The sequence below is a fragment of the Schistocerca nitens genome, chromosome 3 (assembly GCF_023898315.1).
Source record: "Schistocerca nitens isolate TAMUIC-IGC-003100 chromosome 3, iqSchNite1.1, whole genome shotgun sequence".
NCBI classification, from domain to species: domain Eukaryota; kingdom Metazoa; phylum Arthropoda; class Insecta; order Orthoptera; family Acrididae; genus Schistocerca; species Schistocerca nitens.
Window position 1 is genome coordinate 851,400,583 of NC_064616.1, and position 27,735 is coordinate 851,428,317.

General features: G+C 38.2%; 1 protein-coding gene across 1 annotated transcript in view; it reads right to left on the reverse strand.

Annotated features, from left to right (window-relative positions):
- LOC126249448 (integral membrane protein GPR155) overlaps nucleotides 1-27,735 on the reverse strand; it is a 140,470-nt gene that overhangs the window by 65,826 nt on the left and 46,909 nt on the right. The window contains exons 3-5 of the mRNA XM_049951101.1: nucleotides 14,177-14,466; nucleotides 8,327-8,616; nucleotides 5,907-6,028 (exon numbers count right to left, since the gene is read on the reverse strand). Of these exons, the coding sequence (XP_049807058.1) occupies nucleotides 5,907-6,028; nucleotides 8,327-8,616; nucleotides 14,177-14,466 (702 nt within the window). The remainder of the gene's footprint in view (nucleotides 1-5,906; nucleotides 6,029-8,326; nucleotides 8,617-14,176; nucleotides 14,467-27,735) is intronic.

The following is a 27,735-nucleotide window of genomic DNA, read 5'->3' on the forward strand; positions in this document are numbered from 1 at the left end:
CTTTTTACATCCTCGTGCTCCTTTGCAACAGCCTTTTTGTTCTTCATTTATAATTTTGTTCTGTGTTGTATGTGTCATTAATTTCTGTTTAATGACTGAAGTTAATATTTTGTATATTGTTGGTAGGCATGTTATGGGGCGATATTTAGCTGGGTTCGCTGTGTCTGCTTGATCTTTAGGTTTCAGATAAGTTATTCCATGTGTAAGTGTATCAGGGAATGTGTATGGGTCTGCAATGTGACTGTTAAATAATTTAGTTAGATGTGAATGTGTTGAGGTGAACTTCTTTAACCAGAAATTTGCTATTTTATCATTTCCAGGGGCTTTCCAATTGTGAGTACAATTAATTGCTTGGGTGACTTCATGTTGCAAAATTATCCCTTCAGGCATTTGTGGTATCATCTTGTATGTGTCTGTTTCTGCTTGTATCCACCGTGCATGCCTGTTATGTTGTACCGGGTTTGACCATATGTTGCTCCAGAAGTGTTCCATGTCTGTTTATTATTATTATTATTATTATTATTATTATTCATAGGCAGGTAATGCCCACTTACTACAATCCAAAAATATCCACAACAGTAACTTTAAGCATAAGATACACCACCTTTCTCATGTCAAATTATTCTTTTTGAGGCTGTAAGTTACATCTAAAATTTCTGATAAAAGATTTTGGCTACTTGTGATTTCCAATAAATCTGTGATTTCAATTCATAGATTCCAAGCTCTATCCCGATTATGATATTTTTCATTTTCAAGAGTCCACAAACTCCTCCTTTCTTTAACTTAACTTACCGGCTTCTCACAGTCCATATTTTGTTTGTGAGAACGTTGGCCAATTCTACTGAAGAAAACAAACTGATTTGAATTTTACCAATTGTCTTCCAAAGTCTGCGCATTTCAAGAATAAGATTGGCTGCATTGTGACCACACATGCACTGGCATAGTGATTTGAAATGCTCGGCCATCTTCACTCGATCTTGGTTATCACTGGAATCAATCACAGCTGGTGCCACTGCAATCACAGCCTTTGACGTGACAGTATTAAACACTTTGCTCTGAAACAATTCTGGAAACTTATTGATTGCATCTCATATGTTACATGTCTTTTTCTCTACCCCCTGACAAGGACTTAAGATTTCCAAAATACTACACCTTTTCGTGGTCACTATTACAAAGCTCTGATTACCAGAAGGTTACATGTTTTGTTGTGTAATTTCTACTAGATGATACAATGCATTAGGTGATTATGAAATAACCTTTCAAGTTGGTAGTTTCTGACACTGTGCCTAGCCTACTGGTAATAGTTTACGTGGTAAACCGATACAGGGATGCAGCATAAATTTCTCTAGTGCAGGAATTATTTGTCAAAAATAAATGAAATTTTAGTTATTGTTAACAATAGATGTCTACCATGTTTAAAACAAACGTGAGCATTTTAAATGAACTTTCAGTGTGGTTTAGACTGTTCCTGTGTGTTTTCAGCACTTCTGTTAAGAGTCAAACCCGAAATTTACATCTATATCATCCTTTGCTTTTTCAGTGGCTTCACAAACTACAAACACACTGTCTACTGAAATATTCAGTAGCCTTCTAAATACCTTCATATATCACTTTATATATTTTTTCTTTCCACATGGACAGTACATAGTTCATGATTTCTGCAGGCTCACTCACTTCCCAACAAACAGATCTGAACAGAGGATCAATACATACGTCTCTACACTGGATGAAGTGGTGCTGCCCATCATCAATGGAAGGTAGAGAAATACAGTTTTACCTGCAAAACTGTAATGGGTAACTACCTTGGTCAGATTACCATCAGTGCAGACTCTCACAGCCCGAAATTACGTACTCACATTCTCAGCATGTGCATGTCACTGACACAAGACAATAAGACATAGGACGTTGGAAACTGTCCATCTCTCATGTCTTCTGCTCCTATTTATAACCAAATTTTTTCCTGATTTTTCATTCTATTTTTAATAGAGTTACACACAAAATATATAACAAATACATAAATATTTCAAATTACTATTTAGGCAAAGTTCCATTTAAATTTACTATTCATATGATTAATTTGGATTTACTGATTTCAGTAAGATATACAGTTTTCATTGGAACATAATTAATTAAAATTTATGGCTAACTGAAAGTTTTACTACAGTACATAATGGAAAAAAAATTGCGAGCTAATAAGCATATTTGGATAAAATGACATATACCATTATAAAGATTTCCATTCCAACTTTAAAGTAACACATTTTATTTTGCATGGAAATAATTAACCTCCAAGATAATTAACAATTAAGTTGCTAAGGAGCTACATCTTTCATGTCATATCTTGCTTACATGTCTGCTAGATTCTGAACTTTGACACTGCACTTTTGTTGCTCTCCCCCCCCCCACAAAATCAGATGACACCAATCACTAATTACGTAGGCTATCCATTAAGATTTTGGATAATTTAGCATAATGTAAAATTATTTTCAAGATGGATGTCATACTCTAATTAGGGTACTCCCAACATGCAAGCATAAGATGGCTCTATATACTTTTATAATTTATTACTCTTCAACATTTTTCATAAACCAGGAAACACCTAAGTCTTATAATCCATTCAAAGTAGCAAGGTCTAACCGAGCAGGTTTTAAAATGTTATGTAATTTCTGAGATTAAGAAAAATTTATATGGCACTCTTTAAACAGCCCACCCCACCCAAAATCGCCAGTCTGCTACTGGCAAGCAATCATGAAGCATCTTTATATCAGATTGAGTAAAGAATCTGTGTGAGATTAGCAACCACTTAACCCACTTAACATCTTTGTTTTACTCACTTGTAAAGATCTGTGATCATCAAATAACCATATAACATCTGTGTATCTTAAAATCTCAGGTGCAGTAGTAAACACACAATATCTAAATGTGACTGTTTCAGAAACATACATACTGGATATTTTAATTGTGTGTCAACTTTCTACATGACAATGTGTGCACTGCATCTGTTGTGTGGTATACTTTGTCAAGTTATCACTATGATGTTCACTGAATACTTTGTTACTGCATTAAAACGGAATTATTAAATAGTAGACAAGATTACAAAAAAAAATATTTGTGATTCTCTTTACCAGCAAAAAAAGTGTACTGTACAACTGGAACTGGCCATCAAAATCTTCAAAATGCGAATAAAGCAGAAAAGAACCCCTTAACTTCAAGTTTTGTGAGTTGTGAATCATTTGGCAGTAAAGTCAGTTTTCAGGATATTATTTCAAAGACTTCAAGATAACGAGACTTCAAGACATGTTGAACCAAGAGCAGAACAGGTGGGGGGAATGTCACAACTAACAGAGTAAACCACACACACACACACACACACACACACACACACACACACACACACACACAGTAGATACGACAATGAAAAAGGGGCACCACATTGTAGAGCATCTCAAAGAATTGATTTATTTATCATCAATACACCACTACATGTGAACCATTAGTAGTACGAAGAATATTGAGTCTATATTCAATTTCTTGCAAAGTTCATTGAAACATTTCCTCTGTCATTGTTGCAATCGCATTATGAGTTGATGTCACAATGTAGGAATATCGTCCACTTTGGTCACATACACGCACTCCTTCACGAATCCCCACATGAAGAAATCAAGCGGCGTAATGTTAGGTGAACATGTGACCAGGCAATGGGTCCTCCACGCGATTGGGAAATTTCCTATCCAGGAACTTGTGAACAACCATTGACCAATGTGGCAGAGCTCCATCTTGTTGAAAAATGATGTTGGGTTGCAAGACTTGTATCTGAGGGTAAACAAACTGCTCCAACATTCACTGCTTTTTCCACAAAGTAAGTCCAGCAATCCTGCCATGCATTAGCCCACACCAAATATTTAGTTTAGGACTATCACAAACATGTTCAATGACAAGGTGCGGATTTTGCGAACCCTAAATCCAACCATTATGCCTGTTAACCCTTCCTGATCTCATCTGAGAATAAACACCTTTCCAGGAAGCTGGCATCCATATCAATATGCTGCAACATATCCGCAGCAAATTGTTGCCAGCGTTGTTTGTCGTTTGGCATCAGATGTTGCCAAATTTGCACATCATAAGCACACGTACAAAGACGCTGGTGAACTACAAGATGCAATGTTGATCAAGGTAAATCAAGTTGCCTAGATGATTGACGAATTGACTTACGTGAGCTTCTGATAAACGTTTGTCTGATGTCCTCCACTGTCTCTGGAAAACTCTGTAGCATGCACCACCAGAATGTTTCAGAACACTTCCTGTTGCCAGAAACTTCCTATACCATTCCTTAAATGTTTTCACATCAGGTGGATCACATTCATACACATGACAATAATTTCTTTGCACAGTAATTGGCGATTTTGTTACTGCAAACTGCACTACTGCTTGCGCGCGTTGCTGTGGAGTCGCCATTTACACTTCATGCGACCATGCTGCAGTCTGGTGACGATACTTGGCACTTCTGACGTGGAAATATAAATTCTTTGAGATGCTCTACAATGTGTTGCATTTTTCATTGTCATATTTACTGTGGTTTTTCTCTCCTGGGTCCTTGAAATCAAGGAGGTTTGAGTGGAACCCCTGTATAATGTTAGGCTAGTCTACAACAGCTTACTTCCCTCGCTGAGGAAATGGACACATTCCGAGCACTGCATTATGCTTCCTTACAGAGACCTATGACAGTGTGTCCATTATAAATGGGTAATATAGTCTAACAAATAATGGTTGCACTGTTGAGCGAAATAGAAACAGGAAAATGGTGCAAAAGGTGTGGTCAGCATTTCATCTACATCTACATGACTACTCTGCAATTCACATTTAAGTGCTTGGCAGAGGGTTCGTCGAACCACAATCATACTATCTCTCTACCATTCCACTCCCGAACAGCGCGCGGGAAAAACGAACACCTAAACCTTTCTGTTCAAGCTCTGATTTCTCTTATTTTATTTTGATGATCATTCCTACCTATGTAGGTTGGGCTCAACAAAATATTTTCGCATTCGGAAGAGAAAGAGAACTATTTATTGAGTTATCAGTTATGGAGGAGATACATTACAAATTGCATCCAGTAAATTGTAATTTTTGGACAAAGTCTGGCATTATGAACAAAAAAACAAGACTTTTATTTCAATAACTGATGTTGGCAGCTTTCACTGTCTGGTAGTGCTGTGGGACCACATGAACCAAGTCTCCTCATCATAGAATGATTCACTACATACTTCACAGACTGATAAAACGCTATAAACTACTGTGAAAGGCATGTCAGACATCTCATGCATTACACAAGGGCTGTATCAAACTAAAACTTTTGCTCAGAAAGACCTTAATATACTGATAAAACAATGGAACTTCAGGACAGAATATCAACAGCATGAGGTAAAGGATCGATTGTTACTCACCACAAAGATGACACAGTGAGTTGCAGACAGGCACAACGAAAGAACTGTTACACATTTAGTTTTCAGCCAAAGTCTTCTTCAGAAAAGGAATCACATACACACATTCATTCAAATCAGCAAGCACACCTCACGCACACATGACTGCCATCTCCAGCAGTTCAGACATAGAGTAATAATATTCAACAATCCAAGCTATCCAAGTAGCCTATGGATGGATACAGTAATTATTCTATACCTTAAAAATATGTTAAATAAATATCCAAATAGCGGCCACAATATACTGATCATGGTTAAATGAAAAAATAACATTTGCATTTCAGAACTTCCTATATGAAGCTTCTACAATCTTCAAAATACACCACATTACACAGCAATAATCTGACTACTATGGTAATCAATGAGGTGGTTTTTTTTTTCCTTGAAATGAAAATTTAAAAAATAGTTTCATACTCAGTTGCTACCTACAATTTCACAGCAATAAGAACTCCAGGCACAAGAAGTGATGAACCATTTAAAGTATGCATTTTTCCAACCATCCGCAATCCAAGTGAAAACAATGCCACAGCAGTAAATGCAGAACCCAATACCTGTCAAACAATAACAGAAATCAGTATGAAAGCATAGCAAAAAAGGTAAATTATAGCTTTCAACTAGAAAATATGAAAACACTGACTTTGTGTCACAGGCTTTCTCCCATTGAAGATCCCAAAAGTACACAGCAGTAGCTACTAACTAGATACTTCATCAGGAGACTTAATGCCTTATAATTAAGTACTTCGTTTACCCAGCATTTCAGTGAACAAGCAATACCTATGTGGACTACTAGCCTTCAACCCTTCTCTTGTGCAAAATGCCTGATAGTTTGGCATGGATGGGTTTCATTTATGCACGTGTATGTACATGAGTGTGTGTGTACACATATCTCTCTGCTGCTCAGTGCGTCTTCTACAGAAGTTATCTAGTCACACATACATACTTATATTTTATCCCAGGCTTTTCACCACCACCATCAACAATATTTGACATGCCTCCCCAGACATTTCCAGGCATTATGATCTTCAGTTATACCCATCTATGTTGCTTCTGAATCTTTTCTAATGTCATCTGTCTTCTATTACACTGTCATCTTATAATTTTCTTATGTCTTGGAATCAAGAAGAGCACTTTGTTAGTCATGTACCATCATTTTGCGTAACTGTATGTCCCACTCATGCCCTTTTCATTGAAATTACAGTCATAATTATGAATTCCACTCACATATTTGGGATATGACACATTTGAGTCCTTGAATGTCTCCTGCCATTGTCCCCTACATGAATATCTAGACTTCTCACAACTCTCAGTTGTTGAATTGTTTTCACATTACAGTTCCATACCTCACTGCCATAAGTCAAAATCGGTAATTCATACCGATTGTGAGCTTTCCTTTTCAGACACATCAGAAGCTTCATTTTGAGTACCAATAATTTACCAAAAGCATACAAAGTCATTGTTATTCTTCTGTTCATTTCTTTTGATGTCCATCCACACATCTCGAACTACCATAAGTAAAGAAATTTGTCAACTGGTTCTATGACTTCACTGTTTACTTGCATAACTTTCTTTTCATTGTGTTCAGATTATATTACTATAATGCTCCTATAGTTGACTATCAGGCTTACTTTCAAACTGGCTGCATTAAGTCCTTCCATTTATTGTTGAAGTTTATCCGAACTTGGGGCAAATAGTACAATGTCATCACTAAAATGAAAGTGGTTCAGATACGTTCCATTAACATGTATTTTTCTTCACTCTCCCATTTCAAGGATCAGGAAACTACTTCTAGGATCACAGAGATTAGTTTTGGTATACAAAGTCTCCCCGACTGGGTCCTCTTCCAATTCCGAATTTCTTACACTCCTGATAAAGTCTAATGGATGCGCTATCATGGCCGCACAAATGAAGTATACTAACGTAAGTTGAATAAATATCCTGATCCTGGAGGGCTGTTAGTGCAGATTTAATTGAAACTGAAGCTAAAGCTTTCTCAAATTCTTCGAAACCACAACAAAGCAGTAATTCATATTCTTGACTCCAAAGCCAGCGTGTTCCTTGCCTCTTGTGATCAAAAATTTATGTAGGCAGTAGAACAATAGTAACTGTGGCTTTCATCACAGACCTCTTTCTTTAGAAGTTACTAGTACACACTTTAGAATGACTGTTTACAGAATGAATACAACACAGTATTTGAGTTGTACTGGTCATGTCAAAGATAAAGTGAAAATGCCACCTTAATTAATATTTTGAGTGGTTAAGCCATTCCAAAAGCTACTAGAAAAAAAGACAGATTCTACACGCTAAATTTTCACACATTTTAATACAATCTGGTCCAAAATACCACATGAACAGTTGGAATGTAAAAGAATGAATTTGCCATAGCTACCAATTATTATTCCATGATTTTGGAAGATTATAATGTTTATTATTTGTTATGCTGTTGTACTTGTTAACATTTAACAGTCTTTCTCAATGTTCACCTAATTTCATGAACAACAAGCATTAGAGTTTCACAAAATTTTCGTACAGAATCTAACTGCCGAAATTACAAATCTCATGACAAACTTAAGTAAATTCTAGATAATGGAAAACCAGACAAAAAGCAGGGAATAAATGCATTGGGAGGAGGGGGGATGGACACAAGCAACAATGGATTAACAAGAGATTACACTTGTGATAATGAAGTGAAGGCAATCAAGAGCTTGAAGAATGGGAACTAAACTTGAAATAAAACAGAGGATGGGGAGAAAAAGCATGTAACCCCCCTCCCCCCCCCCCCCCCACACACACACAATTTTTATTAAAGATGCAATTATTACAGCAATTAATAATAATGTAGTATCTGATACCTTTAATAAGCCAGATATAATTGATGGCAAATGGTGATCAAATATCAAGTTGCCAATGATTCCAAAGATGGTCATAAACACAATGGGGTTGCACATAATGCTCCTTGCAACAGACAGAATCAAATATATTTTACTATGCTGCTGAAATAGTTCAGACGATGTTGTGCTATTGTGTCTTCCAATTTCCATTAAGATAAATCCTATAGGATTTAAAATTGCTAAGGATATGGGTGCCATCAAATACAGGTAACTGGCATATTCAGGGTGTACATTCGAATACAGGGCTGCCACTGAAAAGATTAGAAATTAAAAATCAGCTAATGTACTTTTATAAGATGAAGTTAAACTGGTGAATGGGCTATTCAAACAACAGTATCACAATTACTTTTACGAGGGTCACTCCAAAAGAAATGCACACTATTTTTTTTTAAATCCATCTTTTATTCTACATGTTTGAAAGTTTTACAATGTGTAGATACATCCCTTAGGAATAACATTTTCATTTCTCCACAAAATTTCCATCCCTCTCAACTGCCTTACGCCACTTGGAACCAGCGCCTGTATACCCGCACGGTAAAATTCTGGACCAACCTGTTGGAGCCACTGTTTGGCAGTGAGCACAAGGGAGTCATCATCTTCAAACCTTGTTCACGAATAGAGTATTTCAGTTTCCCAAAGAGATGATAGTCACATGGAGCCAGGTCAGGACTGTAAGGCAGGTGTTTCAGTGTTGTCCATCCGAGTTTTGTGATCGCTTCCATGGTTTTTTAACTGACATGTGGCCATGCATTGTCATGCAACAGAAAAACATCCTGCTTTTGCCGATATGGTCGAACACAACTCAGTCGAGCTTGAAGTTTCTTCGTGTCGTCACATATGCATCAGAACTTATGGTGGTTCCACTTGGCATGATGTCCACAAGCAATAGGCCTTTGGAATCGAAAAACACCGTAGCCATTACTTTTCCAGCAGAAGGTGTGGTTTTGAATTTTTTTTTTTTTCTTGGGTGAATTTGCATGATGCCACTCCATTGGTTGCCTCTTCGACTGGTGAAAAATGATGGAGCCATGTTTCATCACCTGTCACAATTCTTCCAAGAAATTCATCCCCACCATTCTCATACTGCTCCAAAAGTTCGCATCATACCGTTTTCCTTGTTTCTTTGTGAGCCACTGTCAACATTCTGGGAACCCACCTGGCACAGACCTTTTTTGACGCCAACACTTTCAGTGTTCTGCAAACACTTCCTTCCCCTATCCCAGCGTAGTGTGACAATTCGTTCATTGTGATGCGTCTGTCAGCAGTCACCAATTCGTCAATTCTCTGCACATTGTCTGTAGTGTGTGCAGTATGAGGCCTGCCGCTGCGAGGACAATCACGTAACCTGCTTGCCCACCGACTAACTGTACTGTGATTGACAGCAGCATCTCCATACATGTTTTTCAATCTCTTGTGGATGTTGCCCACTGTCTCGTTTTCACAGCACAGGAATTCCATGAGAGCACATTGCTTCTGACGAACGTCAAGTGTAGCAGCCATTTGAAGACATGCTGTGACGGCACCACTCACAGGAACAGGTTGAACTAAGTTTGAAAACAAGTGGGAAGGATGTATCTACACACTGTAAAACTTTCACACATGCAGAATAAAAACTTTATTTTTACAAAAATAGTGTGCATTTCTTTTGGAGTGACCCTCGTACATATTTGACAATCATTACATTACTTAGGTGCATAATTACATTAGCTAACATATGTTCTGTAATTATGTCTGACATAATACGAAAAAAATTCTATCATTAGTCTTAATTGATTAGATATGCAAAATATAGAACTAAAATACACACTAAAATTCCCCTTATCTGAGTACTATTCTTAACATATTTTTGTTCAAACAAATAAATCTATCATCATAGATTTCAAACTGCAACATATAAATAAAAATGGCATGTGTAATTTTTTCTAAATAGTGCGGTGCATCCATAAAAGCATAAAATCATGAAAAAGTGATAATATAATGACTAATGTATTTCTAGTGATTAAGAAAGAGTATGTCCTTGGAAAACTTATCCATAATTACATGTTCACAATTTAGACATTCACAACATGAAAGGCAGAATCTGGTATTTGATGAAATATAAGAATGCAAATGAGACCCAATTTGGATTGGAAATTCTGAAAGATGAATGCAACTATTATCATAGTAATTATGAAATGCTGCAAGGTTGCTCAGAATTATTCACTGTTTTTGTGAATTTCTTTATCGTTTCTTGTCATGACGTGTTTCGGGATTATTCCATCATCCAATGACCTGATAAGCAAGCAAAATTTCTTTTTACATATGGTAGATGTTACAAGAGTCATTACAATAAAACACTTGACTGAAACTTGCTGGCAGATTAAAACTGTGTGCCGGACCGAGACTCGAACTCGGGACCTTTGCCTTTGCCTGGTAGAGCACTTGGCCGCGAGGAACTGGCGGAAGTAAAGCTGTGAGGGTGGGGCGTGAATCGTGCTTGGGGAGCTCAGTTGGTAGAGCACTTGCCCGCGAAAGGCAAAGGTCCCGAGTACGAGTCTCGGTGCGGCACACCGGTTTAATCTGCAAGGAAGTTTCATATCAGCGCACACTCCGCTGCAGAGTGAAAATCTCATTCTGGAAACACTTGACTGTTGTCTTATTGTAATTACCATTAGAGACACTCGTAACATCTACCATCTGTAAGAAAGAGATTTTGCTTACTTATCAGGTCATGAGATGATGGGATAATCCCAAAATGTGCCTTGACAAGAAACACTAAAGAAATTCACAAAAAAACCAATGAATAATTCTGAGTAATGTCACAGCATTTTTAAAGTCTATTTCATAGTTACAATTGAGATCCTGATTCAATAAAGTTATGAAGAATGATATAGATACATTTCATATTCAACATAATATGAGAGATGTCAGATATGAAGATTATCATTCAGCACCAAATCACGCATGAGGATCCTCCTTGTACTGTGAATCACACTTCAAAAAAAATCTTTCTTGATGCTAAACCTATAGTTGAGCAGTTACCACCCTGTACAATTATAAAATCTTTGATACCTTTATAGAATGAGTCACATGCTGCTAATTATTCATGACAACACTACCTTTTCCATAATATTCTGTGAGGGCCACTATGCTTTTCTGGAAGAATTTTCATTTGTTATTCTCAGATGACCCCATTCTCTGAATTGTGTAAGATCTCTACTTGTTCAACATGTATAGAGATACAAAGCAGTAGACAGTGTGACTTTTACTAAACCAATAGACTTTCATACCAATCTTCATACAGATATGAGGCTCACTGGCTATAGGCAGCGGAAGTTGGAGGGGTTTGTGTCTTGTTTTAGAAGACACCATTTCACACACAATACCCTCGCAAGAGCAATGGCTCGACAAGCTGAAATTTCTCTGGTTAAGAGTTGCTATCAATATTACTCCATGCACCAAAGAAATTTCATCAGCTTCCACTAAATTAGGATTCACCAAGTGGCACAGATCCAAATATCTACATGACATTGTATTCTCCTCCTCAACTCTACTTCAGTTGTTCTACTGCCTAGTAAACTCGTTGCTGACTCCTGCAAAAGCCTTTCTCAATTTCCACCTGAAATTTCTCCTAGCTACTGAACTTCTCTTTGCTTTTCTTGATCTCTTGCTGCACTGGATCACCAAACAAATGCAGACACTGTCCAAACATACAGCGTCAACCGATTTATTATATTTTGTAACTTGGTTAAATCCTTTCCAGCTATTTCATCAGCTAATGGATATCACACTCTGAAAACACTGGATGCCTGATATTCAATCAGCTCACAGAGGTTTTCATATCCCTGCCTAATGATTAAACAGACCAAAGTTCAAATGGTTCTCCCTTTTAACTCTCCACAAACTAAATGTAACACAGGGCTGACAACAGCATGCCAGATTTCATGTGTGCAGCGTGTGGAGGCCGTAGGCATGCTAAGGCCCAGTCTATCACTCACGTTTGCTTGGTCCTTCTCAGAAGTACCCAGAACAACACAACATTTCATTTAACATTGCGATGCGGCATTTTTTGGTTGGCACAACTCTACTAGTTCAGCAGAACTATGGTGGCAGTGCTGTTTAATTTTTGCTATTTGTTCATGGTATGAAGGACATTCACAGGTCTAGTGACTGTTTGCACAAAAAGAGGCAGTCTAGTGCTCTATTCTCATATTCTTTTAAAATGAATGGGAACTACACCGTAGGCAACGGCTACTGCTTATTTGCTATGAAATGACATTATAGTACCATGCAGAGAGAATTTAAACATTTAGATGACAATGAAAGAGCACAAATTTACAATGATCGACAGATGGGGTTCATTGTTCTGTACCACAAGAAGTACTTTGTGCTAAATTTGCAGGCATGGAGCATTTGGAGAAATTGGTGGTATGAATGGTAAAATTCCTTAAGTTTCGCCCATTATTCCATCATCAGTTGCAACAGCTTTTAATAGAAATACAAGAAGAGTATGGAAACTTCATATATTACTACAAAGTACATTTATTAAGTCAACAGGCATGCCTGTAATGATTTTTTGATTTCAAACTCACTATTGTTGAATTTATGAAGGAAAAAGGAGTGCAGGAACAAAAATTAAAATATCGGGAATGGATTGCAGACTTCGCATTTTAAGTACACTTGACCACATATTGCCCACAGTAAAACACTGCAAGTTTTCTTCTTTCTGACTGGATAGGGATGCATTTAAAAAGAAAGTCATATTGTAGAATACAGTCAAGTTCCCTAAACTCACTGGCATTACAGAAAGCGCGAGGTTTGAAAATTCACTGTGACCTTGCAAGATTTAAAAGGACACTTCTATGAAGGTTTTGAGGACACTGTCAGTCTTACACTTGTTTTTGAGACCATTTGTCATTTCAGGTGAAAGCACCCTGTGCACATGCAGATGTAACTGACTGACCTGTGAGGTAATTTCAGTTGCAATGACAAATCGTTTCACGTTAAAACTCTCCAGGACGTCTACACTGCTTTCCTCAAGTAGATTTTCCAAGTCTCCAAAATGAGGTGGCAAGAGTGCTATAATATTTTGACCAACATATTTGTGTGAAAGGCTGTTTTTCAATTATGAATCTAATAAATCACAATTATGTGGCAACTTGAGTGCAAAACTCTATGAAATTGTCTGTGTTTGTGTATGCTGATAGTTGGTACCAGGTAAAAATTATAATATGTCTTCAGTGTGCCAAAAGTAATTCATTAATACTGAAAACTTGTTTTGTTTGTGATCTATGTTGTTGAGAAATGTGAAATATAAAATCGACGGCACTGCCATTTAAATGTGGCACATTCGCTGTTTTCCCCTCTTCCCCCTCCTCACGCTCAGATGGCATGGTGTGGCAGCGGGGGGAAATGATAAGCATGGCTGTGAGCTCTGGCCTGTGCTCCAAAATCTTGGCCACCCCTGATGTAACATCCCAGAAAAATATGGAAGAAGACAGTGACATGGGTGGTTTGGAGGATGAGGTCTTAGAAATTTAGATGATGAGAACAGCTGAAAAGCGTGCATAAGAAATTTGAATTACAGACTGAGACAATCAGAATCACTAAAAGTGTCAGGTTTCCTCCCACACAATCTCTCTCTTCAGAGACTCAAAAATACATTTACAATAAGTTCACAAAAACTACTCATCACCTAATTCTGGTAGTACATTCTCAGTGACATATTGTCACCCTCACAACTCATTGTTGCAGACGATTCATACAGTGAACAACAGTCAAAAATCTACATTTATAATTAAAATATTAGCTTTCACTAAAAATAAAACTTACCTATCGGATAGCCAATTGCAAAGTCATTACTCTGTGTACAAAAGATGGCGAAGAGCCCTGCCCGAGCAGGGTTCACAGGACGACTAATAAGTAATGTGATGATAACTACTAATAAAAATACAATGCTCTTTGCCACCAGTATTGACAATAAAAACGTCCAGTTCACCGTACGGAGGTCAAGCTCTGCTAAAGACAGAAATATAAGAGCTGGCAAAGAGAAAACTCTTACAAACGCATCCAACCCTTTAGTTTCTGCCTGGGATAGCAAATTCTGCCGTCCTGCAATATACCTGGAACAACAAGATATGAAACAGATACAGAACAAGACCAAACTAATGAAACACAGGAAGCATTCAATGGAACATATACAACAATCAATTATCCACAGGTAGCAAAACATTAGGTATAAGGAGATTAACTGTCTTTGATTTGATGACTCTTCTTGAAGACTTGAAGGAGATGCACTTTTTTCTACTCACTAGGAACTCTTTGTCCCTCAAGCAACCTACAGTAGATTGCTAATAGAAGAGGATCAAGTACTTTCACATACTGTACGTAGAACTGCATAGGTATCCCATGTGGTCCAGATTTGCTGTTCTGTGGTCACTTACTTCAATATCTGTCATTCTGAAAGTCATACTATGATTGAAAGAAGGAATTTCAACATGATCTTTCTCAGTGTAACAGTTTCAGAAAAAGGAATTCAGTATTTTGGTCTTTCTCTGTCATCCTGTGCTTCGGTGCCACTATGGTCACTGAGACTCTTGACATACGGCTTTAATCCATTTACTGATTTAACGTACAACTAAAACTTTTCAGGAATTTGATAGATAGAATTTTACTTTTGAATTCATTAAACACTTCATGCGCAGTTCAACTTATGTTAATTTTTGCTTCATTAATTTTTCGTTTGTTTACAGGGTCTTGGCTACACAGGGTATACATAAAGTGTGGGAACACTTTCAATTATTTATTGCACAAGAACCAAAAATTGTACCGATATCATACATATGTCATTTTGAAGAGAAACCCTGAAAGTTTTTTTGCATGTATAGCACCACAGTGTAGTTTGGTAATTTGCCGATAGTCAGCGGTAGTCGCAAACATGCCGAGTACAGGTGCGGAGCGAGCTTTCCGTGTGTTGGAGTTTGACAAAAACACCGCATCTCACTCTGTGTGACTTTTTTCTGTGGGAACACGTTAAAGATCTCGTGTATGTACTGCCCCTACCACATGATGTAGCAGAGCTCTGAGAGAGGATACAGGAAGTGACTGCCACAGTCGACGATGCCATGTTGGGGCGGGTACGGCTAGAATTCGATTACTGTATTGACGTCTGCCGGGTTCGCATATCGTATGTTTGTAAAAAAAAAAAAAAAAAAAAAAAAAAAACTTTCAAAGTTTCTCTTCAAAATGCTATACGTATGACATCTGTACAATGTTTAGTTCTAGTGTAATAAATAATTGAAAGTGTTCCCGTACTTTATGTACACTCTGTACAGCCAAGACCAAAACTGGGACGAAGCTCTCATTGCATCTGAAACAGCTTTTTAACAAAGCTGTCAGAACACAGTGGGCATTTCCCAGGCCTCACAATTTTTGCTCAATACATACCTGCCTGAGATACTGTACAATAATCTTGATTCTGTACATTTATCTCAACAAAAAGATAAATGTTTGATGTTACTGATCAGGTAACCTGAAATCTGTTATACACTTACTGAGCCTCCTACATGTCTTTAAATTTCTATTTACAATGCAGCCAGTGATGCTATAATGGCATTACGATCATTGATTCCCTGTTCTGCATGAAATGAGTTGAAAAGTTTGAGCCTGTTTGTAACCAGCAGATCTAAGATGATACCCTCATGAGTCAGTTCTCTGACTAACTGCTTATGGTAATTTTCAGATAAGACATTAAAAAAGGAGGAGGAGGAGGAGGAGGAGGAGGAGGAGGTCACGCAATTCTCTGTCCCAAAGTGACTTGGTAATAGCAATGTCTTCATACGAAAATGGATTTAAATAATCTTCTTATGTTGAGTCACAGAAACTCATTGGGACATCTCTCATGCCTACATCATGGAGGTGACTGAGGAAGTTCCTATGAAGGCATCACATTCTTGTGACTGATATTAGGTGCAATTTAAAACATATCCAATCCATAAAACATGATCTGGAGAAAATTCGTTGCTGATTAAAGTACCAGCACACACTACACTGTAGTGTTTCCATCCACTCCTCTCTACACATGCCACATGCCCTTGATTTAAGTTTAGGGATGTGATCTGTTGAACTGCAGTAGGGCTTAAGCATGTGGCTTTCATGCAACAATATTAATGTACTCATTTTCTTAACTGCCTTGATGTTCTGGTACCCAGAGGAAATTCATCAAAGTTCCATACCACTGTAGTCCACTGCCTTCTGCATCATGTTGATCAAATGAAGAGTGTCATCTAACCTTTTTGCTGGAGTGCTGAAAGTCAATAGCACACTTAATGAGTCAGATATGATAAGCATATCATTTAGTTCCAGCAGCCCTGTAAATTGGAGAACTTGCAACGAAAGCCACTGCTTTTAGTGTAACCATTGACATATTCTAAGACAGAGAATAAAGCTGCATGCCCTTGGGAAAAATTACGGCTGTAGTTTCCCCTTGCTTTCAGCCATTTGCAGTACCAGCACAGCAAGGCCGTTTTGGTTAATGTTTCAAGGCAAGATCAGTCAATCATCCAGACTGTTGCCCTACAACTACTGAAAAGGCTGCTGCCCCTCTTCAGGAACCACACATTTGTCTGGCCTCTCAATCGATACCCCTCCGTTGTGGTTGCTCCTATGATACAGCTATCTGTATCGCTAAGGTACGCAAGCCTCCCCACCAACCGAAAGGTTCATGGTTCAGAAGAAAAATTTGGAGTAGGAATTAAAATCCATGGAGAAATAAAAACATTGATGTTTGCCGATTACATTGTAATTCTGTCAGAGACAGCAAAGGACCTGGAAGAGCAGTTGAACAGAATGGACAGTGTCTTGAAAGGATGATATAAGATGAACCTCAACAAAAGCACAATGAAGATAATGGAATGTAGTCAAATTAAATCAGGTGATGCTGAGGGAATTAGATTAGAAAATGATACACTTAAAGCAGTAGATTAGTTTTGCTGTTTGGAGAGCAAAATAACTGATGATGATGACGAAGTAGAGAGAATATAAAATGTAGACTGGCAATGGCAAGGAAAGTGTTTCTGAAGAAGAGAAATTTGTTAACATTGAGTACAGATTTAAGTGTCAGGAAGTCTTTTCTGAAAGTATTTGTATGGAGTGTAGCCATGTATGGAAGTGAAACATGGATAATAAATAGTTTAGACAAGAAGAGAGTAGAAGCTTTTGAAATGTGGTGCTACAGAAGAATGCTGAAGATTAGATGGGTAGATCACATGACTAATGAGGTGGTACTGAATAGAATAATGGGAGAAGAGGAATTTATGGCACAACTTGACTAGAACAGGGGATCGGTTGTTAGGACACGTTCTGAGGCATCAAGGGATCATCAATTTAGCATTGGAGGGAAGTCCAGAGGGTAAAAATCGCAGAGGGAGACAAAGGCATGAATACACTAAACAGATTCAAAAGGATGTAGGTTGCAGTAGTTACTCAGAGATGAAGCAGCTTGCACAGGATAGAGTAGCATGGAGATCTACATCAAACCAGTCTCTGGACAGAAGACCACAACAAAAACTAGGCAGATAGTATGAGGATTCTGCTTGGAGATCAGGGGAATATAAGGTGCTTCCAACATAATGTACATCATTTAATTTTCATCCATCAGTGAATGCTTTAGCCACATCTGGTCTAAGTATCCTCACAATTCTCATGATTATGTTGTTAATGTTTCATATTTCACATTTCGGGAGCAGATGGTTGCTGCAGGAAGCAAGTAGCTGAGAAAAAGGAATTTCAAAGCATTAGTTCATCAGGTGTACTGCGTAGTAGGGAACCATTCATGTTAAACAGCAATTACTATTCTACAGTATACTTTTTGTTTCAATATAGAAAGGATCTTTTTCTGAAGAAGCTCCTGTAGTCCTGTAGGTCCACTAATTTAGAATTGTTGGGGAATACTCTGCAATATAAATTTATCTGCCTGGTACTAGCACCAAATATGCAGAGAGGGTTTTGTTATTTTCAAGAACAGAGCATTGGTCAGTGTTGAATGGATTGCTCTTACGCAGATGCTATTGTAGTGGTACTGTACTTTGGCTAATTTAGAGAGTGGTAGCTTGATGCTACTGTGTTTGAACAGACTTTGTATATCTAGAAGAGCGGAAGGAGTCGATTGATCCCTTATGTAACTCCTTTTTATAATATATTTATATAAGTACTTGTTTTTGATATTGCTTTGGTTAACAGTCACTGTCTTGAATGATGATATACACGGTCACAATGGTTTCCACACTGGACAATTTGACATAACTTTTCAATCATATTTCATGTGCTGCTGTTGTTACTGAGCTCACCAGTTACTGTTTACTGTTTACTGTTCCTTTTCCTTTTTATTCCCTGTAACATGTATTTTCAATTATGTTGTGTCAGTGCAGTTTTGTTAATGAAGAGATTTTTGGTATTCTCAAGAAATCAGATAGTGAATCAGAAAGTGACTTAACGGGTTCACATGATGATTTCCCACCACAGACAACTGCAATGAAGAGAGAGAGAGAGAGAGAGAGAGAGAGAGAGAGAGAGAGAGAGACTAATAAAGAGTTACCATACGGAATGTCTATCCATTTCATTTCTTTCCACAACAGTCTCATGAGTCAACTGATATAACAGTGAAGATGGTAGCTAGGGATTGAACAGAATGAGGGTGGTCATTAACATTTCATCACCTGGAAGAAGGACTGCTTTGCATGTCCTACAGGAAAGAGGAGGGCCTACTGCATTTGTCTGCCACTGAGTGGATGATCGCATCATCACTGACTTCTGACTTCTTTTTGATGAATCAATGCTGCATATCATTAAAAAAAACACACAGAACCATATGCTCAAAATGAAATAAAAACACCATTTGGACTGTAATGTTGGAGAAATTGGAGACAATGATTGGTATCACTAATGCCAAGAGGTCCTTTTTATATTTAAGGCGTTTTCATGGATGACATTTGTCCACGTTCTTATAGGCCTAATTTTATCAGGGATAAAAATGATGAAAGACCATTTTCTATGAACTTATCATATTCCTTTGCCTCAATGAGAAGACATCCAGAGCTCAGTGCTTCCTGCTGACAAGTTCATGCTTATTTCTGAAATAGGGAACAGGTTCATGCAAAACTACTACTGTCCTGATGAAAAGATTGCAACTGATGAGCAATTACTTCCAAGCAAAGAAAGGAGTGGGGTTACTTAGTTCATGCCAAACATGGACTCATGTTCTGAATACCTGCAGAAGTGACATGTTTTGCCTTTTCACAGATTGGTGAGGAAGTAGGCTGACCAGACAACCAGCTATTGGGACAGTATGTCATTTTCCATCGAATGGAGCCATTTCTAAACCAAGGAGAGAACATGATAACAGACTGCTTCTTCGCATCCTTTCCCTTTGCTAAGTAACTTCACAATAAAGTCATTAAAGGAAACAATGAACAAGATTCATCCACAAATCCCCAACTGCAACAATTGTGACTTATGTTTTGCCATTGCTATAGAAAAATCTGATAAGCCAGAGTGCACCCTGACAGTGCACATACAGATTCATTAACAGAAACCTTACGTCTACTTCTAGTGTACAGGGATAGTGAGGAAGGTGAGGTATATACAGATTTTCCAAAGTCTTTATTAGCCACTTCTCCAATATGGTAGGTGCGGAAGGCGATGACATCACGATCGACGAAACTCTCCAGGCCACCAACTGCAGGGACACCAGATCCACCTCTTACGATGGCTACTGTTAGCCATCCATTGCCATGTGAAAACGTATCATTCAAGTCAATACTGAAATTGAGTCTGCAACCACGAAACACACAGGGTCCTTCGACGAGTTCACTGGCAGAAATGTTCTTCAACTTGTTACTCTTCTTGTCAGCAGCAGAAGTTGTCATTTCAATGTTCTCGATAGTTTTGTAGACAGTTTGACGGGAACGTCGACGGTATCTTCTGTAAGCGCGTGACCTTGATTCGGACTTAGCCGATTTCACAGTGCCAGCCGCGCGTTATCCCGGACGCGAGCACTAGTCACACTAGAGTGCTCGCGTCTCCTTAGAGCGTCGAGTCTGCGGCTGGCGCGCTGCCACGATTGCGTAAGCCAGCCTAGCGCGATAGGGTCAAAGGTCAAACTGATAAGAACTTTAACATGGAACATGCTGTTACATACTCTATGGCCGACAGGTTCTAGATGTACGTTTACAGGTTCTCAGCTACGCTACAGAATACAGGGCTACGCTAGCAATCAGTTTATTTATGGAAATATACAGTACAGTCTCCCACAAACTTTATATATTCACAACATCCTTTACCTTTAATCCAAATATATACAGATTCATTAACAGAAACCTTACGTCTACTTCTAGTGTACAGGGATAGTGAGGAAGGTGAGGTATATACAGATTTTCCAAAGTCTTTATTAGCCACTTCTCCAATATGGTAGGTGCGGAAGGCGATGACATCACGATCGACGAAACTCTCCAGGCCACCAACTGCAGGGACACCAGATCCACCTCTTACGATGGCTACTGTTAGCCATCCATTGCCATGTGAAAACGTATCATTCAAGTCAATACTGAAATTGAGTCTGCAACCACGAAACACACAGGGTCCTTCGACGAGTGTTTCGTGGTTGCAGACTCAATTTCAGTATTGACTTGAATGATACGTTTTCACATGGCAATGGATGGCTAACAGTAGCCATCGTAAGAGGTGGATCTGGTGTCCCTGCAGTTGGTGGCCTGGAGAGTTTCGTCGATCGTGATGTCATCGCCTTCCGCACCTACCATATTGGAGAAGTGGCTAATAAAGACTTTGGAAAATCTGTATATACCTCACCTTCCTCACTATCCCTGTACACTAGAAGTAGACGTAAGGTTTCTGTTAATGAATCTGTATATATTTGGATTAAAGGTAAAGGATGTTGTGAATATATAAAGTTTGTGGGAGACTGTACTGTATATTTCCATAAATAAACTGATTGCTAGCGTAGCTATCGAGAACATTGATATGACAACTTCTGCTGCTGACAAGAAGAGTAACAAGTTGAAGAACATTTCTGCCAGTGAACTCGTTGAAGGACCCTGTGTGTTTCGTGGTTGCAGACTCAATTTCAGTATTGACTTGAATGATACGTTTTCACATGGCAATGGATGGCTAACAGTAGCCATCGTAAGAGGTGGATCTGGTGTCCCTGCAGTTGGTGGCCTGGAGAGTTTCGTCGATCGTGATGTCATCGCCTTCCGCACCTACCATATTGGAGAAGTGGCTAATAAAGACTTTGGAAAATCTGTATATACCTGAAGTAATGTTGAATGGACAAGGAGAGAAGAAACCAGAAACTGTTACCTTATACAACATCACAGAGTATACTGTGGACACTGTTGATCAACAGATCCATCAATATTCAACTAGTGTTACTTGCAAGAGAGGCTAATGTGTATCTTTTACAACATCCTAGACATGGCAGCTCATGCAGCATTTATTGTGGGACCACTAGCAGAGATATCAAAGTCATCATCTGAGAGTAGTGTATTTCCAAATAGTCTAAAAATTCCAGAAGTAACACCTATGAATAAGAAGGGTGCAAAATGTCAAATTGCTAATTATAGGCCAGTTTCGGTTTTGTCAGGCTTCAGCAAAATTATGAAAAAATGTTCCTTTTAAGGTTAACAACCTTCCTAAATAAAGGACTCGCACTATGGATTCAGAGCTGAAAAGCCAACCCAGTCAGCAATTTTCACCATTTTAAATGACATGCTAATAGCAGTGGGTGATAAGCAATATATTTCTTGCTCTTGGTCAAGCCTTTGATGTTGCTGATTATGACATTCTCTTGTATAAGTTACGTAATTACAGAATTAGATGCCAGTCTGGAAGATGGATTCAGTTATATCTCAACCATTGTCAACAGATTACAAAAATAAAACACAAGTACAGTGAAATACAAAAAAATATAGTTGTTGCAGTAATGAGCAAAAACATCAAGTGTGGAATCCCACAAGGATTGGTTCTGGGACCTCTACTATTTCTGCTGTACTCTGGCCGATAAAATATATGATGGAACCACAGTACTCTTTGCAGGTGACACTAATATTCTAATTAAATCAAATAACAAAGTGCAACCAGTTGCATTAAATAAAATAAATCACATCAGGTGATGTCACATTTAAATGTTGTAGTCATCCAAGAAGATTTTAACTGAAATGATTGGTTTATCCATTCAGCAGCTCTCTGAAATAATTAGTGGTGGTGGTCCTATATAAATTATTTAAACAATTAACAAAAAATAAATCACACAGTGAAGCTTGCAATAGTACATTAATGTGAAAATGTATCACATTCCCCATGACTAATTGTTGATAAGAGCTAAACTCAACATTGCATCTCAACTGCTGAATTTTGGCTAAGTCCCACATCACACGAATATGTTCAGAGTCCCAACAATTTTTAAAGTACTGCATGCCACTCAGGTTAGACCATCACTTGAAAATTGTTCTTACGGCACCCTGAACATTACTGCTCCTTCACTTGCGTAACATGAACTAACTCTTCACGTCGTCTGGTGGCTACCAGTTGGCCTTCGGCATGTAGGTCCGCATCCAATGGGCTACAGTCTGCCTGCCTTCCAACTTAGTCTTTCTTAAAATGGAATGCTTAGTAAAATGAACCACCATGGTTTGCTTCATACTATTACAACAAGAGTAGTTACATTATATAAAAGTTCTGTTCTTTCTGGTTCGAACAGACAACATACAGTCTGTTAAGTAAGATCATGATTAGGTTAATTAGTAAAAAAAATGTATTCGACAACAAATTAAAACATATACATACATCATACATGAACAAAAAAAATGATTTTAATTAATAATGCATCCAGTCATCTGCAGCATCAATAATTTCTTGTCATTTCCGAGGCATGCTGGAAAACCAAGTTTTGTGTGTATTCACATGGAGCAGACCCCCAAATGCATCGAATTTGCATTGATATGTGTTTCAAACTGAAATTTGCTCGCGCTTGACGAAATGTTAAGAATAGGTTTCCCAAAAAGAAAAAAAAAAAAGGTCAATAATTATTTTTTCCACTTTTGGAGTCACTTTACCAACTGACACATGTTCTTCAAAGTCCTTTACATTTTTAACCAATTTACAGTGTGTTACCTACTTTTGTACAAATGACTCTGATTTCCCCATATATTTAGATGCCGTGGAATGACTCATTTTAGGATCTTTGTGGTAACTACAGAGAAAAACAACCACAAAACTTGATGCATAAGCTGCATTCATCTCTCTTGTGTATCTCAGTAAAGAATTCAAAGTAAACTAATGTATTATGGACACTGCATGAAGGACAAAGGTTCCCCCTATTGGGCTGTGAAAGAACTAATGCAATATCTTTTACCATCTGTGTGTAACGCCAACCATGCTCTTACTTAACAGATTGCATATTACATTCAATAATCTCATATGAGAAATTAATAATGTACTTCCACACAGTGCAGTATTAAAGAAATAATCAACAAGTAGGATGCATGGATGATTGATGATGGAAGTATCATACTGGATTGATAATCTGATCCTGGTATGCACTAAATCTATGTTATAACTTAATACTAGATTGAGTATGGCTATGTAGCATTCATGACAAACAGCTAGAGTGCAATGCTGTAGCCTGATACAACGTCTGCTGAGATCATGCACAGTGCTTACTCATTATTAAGCTTCAAATAATTCTCAACTGATTTGCTTGCATTCAAGATCTAACTTCAAAGTTATTAGAGATATCGCAGATATCAGTATTTCAATAGAAGCATCATGACTGCTTGATGATTCTGGCGTGCTCAGATTAGTTCGAGTCTGTAATACTTGAATATTCTTTCACTTTTAAAAGTAGTAGTAGTTTCAGTTCTTAGCACAGGTCAAGAATACTGACCACCAGTGTTCCCTAATGAACATGAAATTGCCTGCCTTGTACTTGTGCAAACCAGTCCTTTGCATCAACTAACTAACACCACTGGATTAGGAATTCTCTGGAGCTGCTCAAGCTGGTGGCCAGACCCTTGCCACCATGACCGAACAACAGTTTCGTGCTCTCAAGATTCTAAGATCTTAGCTGGCTGGGCTTTCTTCAACAAGTGTGTTATGTTACAGCCTTCTCCAGCATATGTGTTATGTTACAGTGCCAGCTGTTGGTTTTCATGACGAGTGCTGAATTCAGTATTGATTCAGAAGTTTTGATTTCGATGGTGGAGAAATGACCAATCCTGTGGGATACAACAACCAAAGAATATAAGTACAGATGACTAACTTTGCAAGTGTGGACGAATGTATGTGGACACCTACAAGGGTGCTAACATCTGTGTTGTCCATCCTACTGCTCTCTTGCTCAGAGCTCGACTACAGTACTTCCAGTGCATCTGCCGTTTGCATGGACAAGGCTACTACTTTTTTTACCTGCTGGCAGAAACGCCTGCCCTACAAAAATTCTTGTCATGGACAAGGGCCCTTAGGTGTTGTTGCGAGGATAAAAAAAAAAAAAGTATACATTGTTTTTGATAATACGGGAAAGTGAGGACAGGACCACAGCTTACTAGGTCCTTTAATAGCACAAGGTCTCCTCACAATTCAGGGGCCATAGAAACTCTATTCCCTTCTTTAACAGATGGGTAAGTGGTCTTGCTTTTTCCACAAACTTCAGCACAACTTTCTATATAGTTAGCCAAACCTGAAAAGGACTGAAGCACTTTTTCTGTAGAAGGAGTAGGGAATTTCCGCATGGCTTGTACAAGACGGGGTCCTGTTTATACACCATCCTGTCTGATATTAGGGCCCAAGTAATGAACTTACTTCAATACACAATGACACTTTTCCAAAGGCTTGCAATCAACTAAAGACACCTAAAATGCACCATGTGATCTATGAGGTCCTTATCAAATTCTATTGTCTAAGTACATCATACACTATTCTGGTTTGAGATCTCATAATACCCCATCCAACAGGTGTTGAAATGTTGCCAGTACATTTTTCAACCCAAATGGTATTTGGCTGTACTGGTAATGATTGGATAGAATCGTATATGCTGCCTCATGTTAGTTTTCCGGCACTACCTCCAACTGATTGCACCTGCTTCACAAACCTATGGTCATAAAATAATGGAATTGCCACATGTTATCCAAAGTTTCGTGACATTTGCAAGGGGTATGCAAATGTGACTGTACATTGACTCAAAACCAACAGTCACAACAGAATATATAGGCCCTACTGCCATATGCGTTCTTCTTTGGTACAATAATTACCAGTGTCACTCACAGGCTGGTATTCTCTTCAATTATTCCCTCATGGAGTTGTTTGTTTGTAAATTCCTCTATTGCTGATTGGAGGTGAAGTGAAAATAAGTACAGTTCCCTGTACACTGGCCATTAGTTACCACTGAGAATCTTATGCTGTGTTATTGGTGTAGCTGGCAATAGCCTGGAAGGGTTGAATAATCCTTTGTATTCCACTAACAACTTTTCCATTACCTGCCTATCACTTCCTTGCAAAGGTAGCACTTTTCCCCACAGTGAGGCTAAATTAGAATACTGTCCTGGCTTAGAACACTCTTTGCTGAAACCTTTATCCAACTCTTTTTCTTCCAAAACTTTCAGGGTGCCAATCAGTGCACCTCACCTGATGGCTATATTACCATTGGCCTAAAATTATCTACACTAAAGGGCACTACTAAACTTCCCTCAGCCTCGTGGATGTATGACAAACTGCACAGTATAAAGCACCACACCTTGTCCGGTTCCTCGTTTTCTGTCAAGGGTTCAACTATACACAACATATTAAATGGAAATTCTGCTCCTACATCTCCCCAGACTAGCTTCCCTGCATATTTTTGTCTTTTTCCCTGCATCTTTTGGTATTTTATCCCACAAGGCATGTCTAAGGGACCACGCACACAGTTCAGATAGCATCCCCGACATCTGGAGTGTGCCTTACAGCATTGCTGTTTTTCCAGCAGTAAAATCTAAACAGAATGATGGCCCACCAGCTCTACTAAAGGCCATTCCAGATCAACTTTGGCACAATGTTTACTCAGAACATTCAGTCCAAGTGTAACATCTTAGCTTATGCCAACTTAAGAAAGTACTTCCGTGCAAGCCCAGAGGTCTTTCTCTCTCACTCAGGAATTCACCTGTGACAAACGGACCAAATAAATACTACTTCCACCTGTGCCATTTAGTCTACAATGAGGCAAGTTTTTTACATTACATGAAATGTATCATATCAACAAGTACCTGCAAGCCCATATCCCAGTAAAGATTTACACACCCTTCCTCCTATGTAGCCAGTTAAACAAGACTCTGCTACTGATTCAGCACACAGGTATCCAGTGTTCACATTTACTGGGAATGTGTGACGAAGCAAGCTGGGGTATTTTTTACCCCCTCTCTTGTTTTGCCATTGCCTCCTTAACATTCTTTTTTTTCACTTTTAACTAATTACCATTAATCTACATGAGTATAATCTACATTATCATAAAAGATAAAGGTTGGCCCTCAGTTTTAAAGAGTATAGCACCAGGTCTAATTTTGGGCTTAGTTTTATGTATGTAATTGATTTTCTAATTTATTTTGACTATTCCTAGTTAGTATTTTTCATTATAGCATGAAATCAGTAATTGTTTCGTAACTTAAATTCTATTTTTGACTTATAAACAAACATAAATTCTGTACTAATTATAAACATTTGGGAGAAGAAACAATAGCATTCTTTAAGTGTTTATTTGACTCTATTCAAAAACATGTTAGCAAAGCCAGCCCTTAATTAATTCCCAAGTAATTTCCAGTTTCGTCAAAAGTATCACTATATCTGTTAATTTCATGATTTAAACAAATAATACGGCTTAACCCTTGAAGTAGAAGAAACTGTTTGAAAAACGCAATCTTTCGGTGTATGTAGTTAATTCAATGAGTTAGGTTTTAATTGTAATTTCTGTAAATTAAACATCAAACAATGTATAGTTTTAGTGCCTGTTATTGTGAGGATATACAGGGTGAAGCAAAATTCGTGCACTCGGGCTTCGCAGTGCGATTCCTCACATGCCAGCGATAAAAAAAAAAAAAAAAAAAAAAAAAAAATCTCTCAAAAAATTTCATCCAGCGAGCACATCCGGCAGAAAAACTATGTTAAAGAAGTTCAATCCGGCAACACTGTAACCACATGTATGGTAACTACCTCTGTCAACACACGTAAGCTGCGCTGTGTAGTTGGTGCAGTGGACTGATTCTTGGGTTAGCATGCAGGGGGTCAGTGGTTCGATCCTGGGTTGAGGTATATGTTTTTTATTTGGTAAATGGAGTCCAGGTAGTGTGGTATCT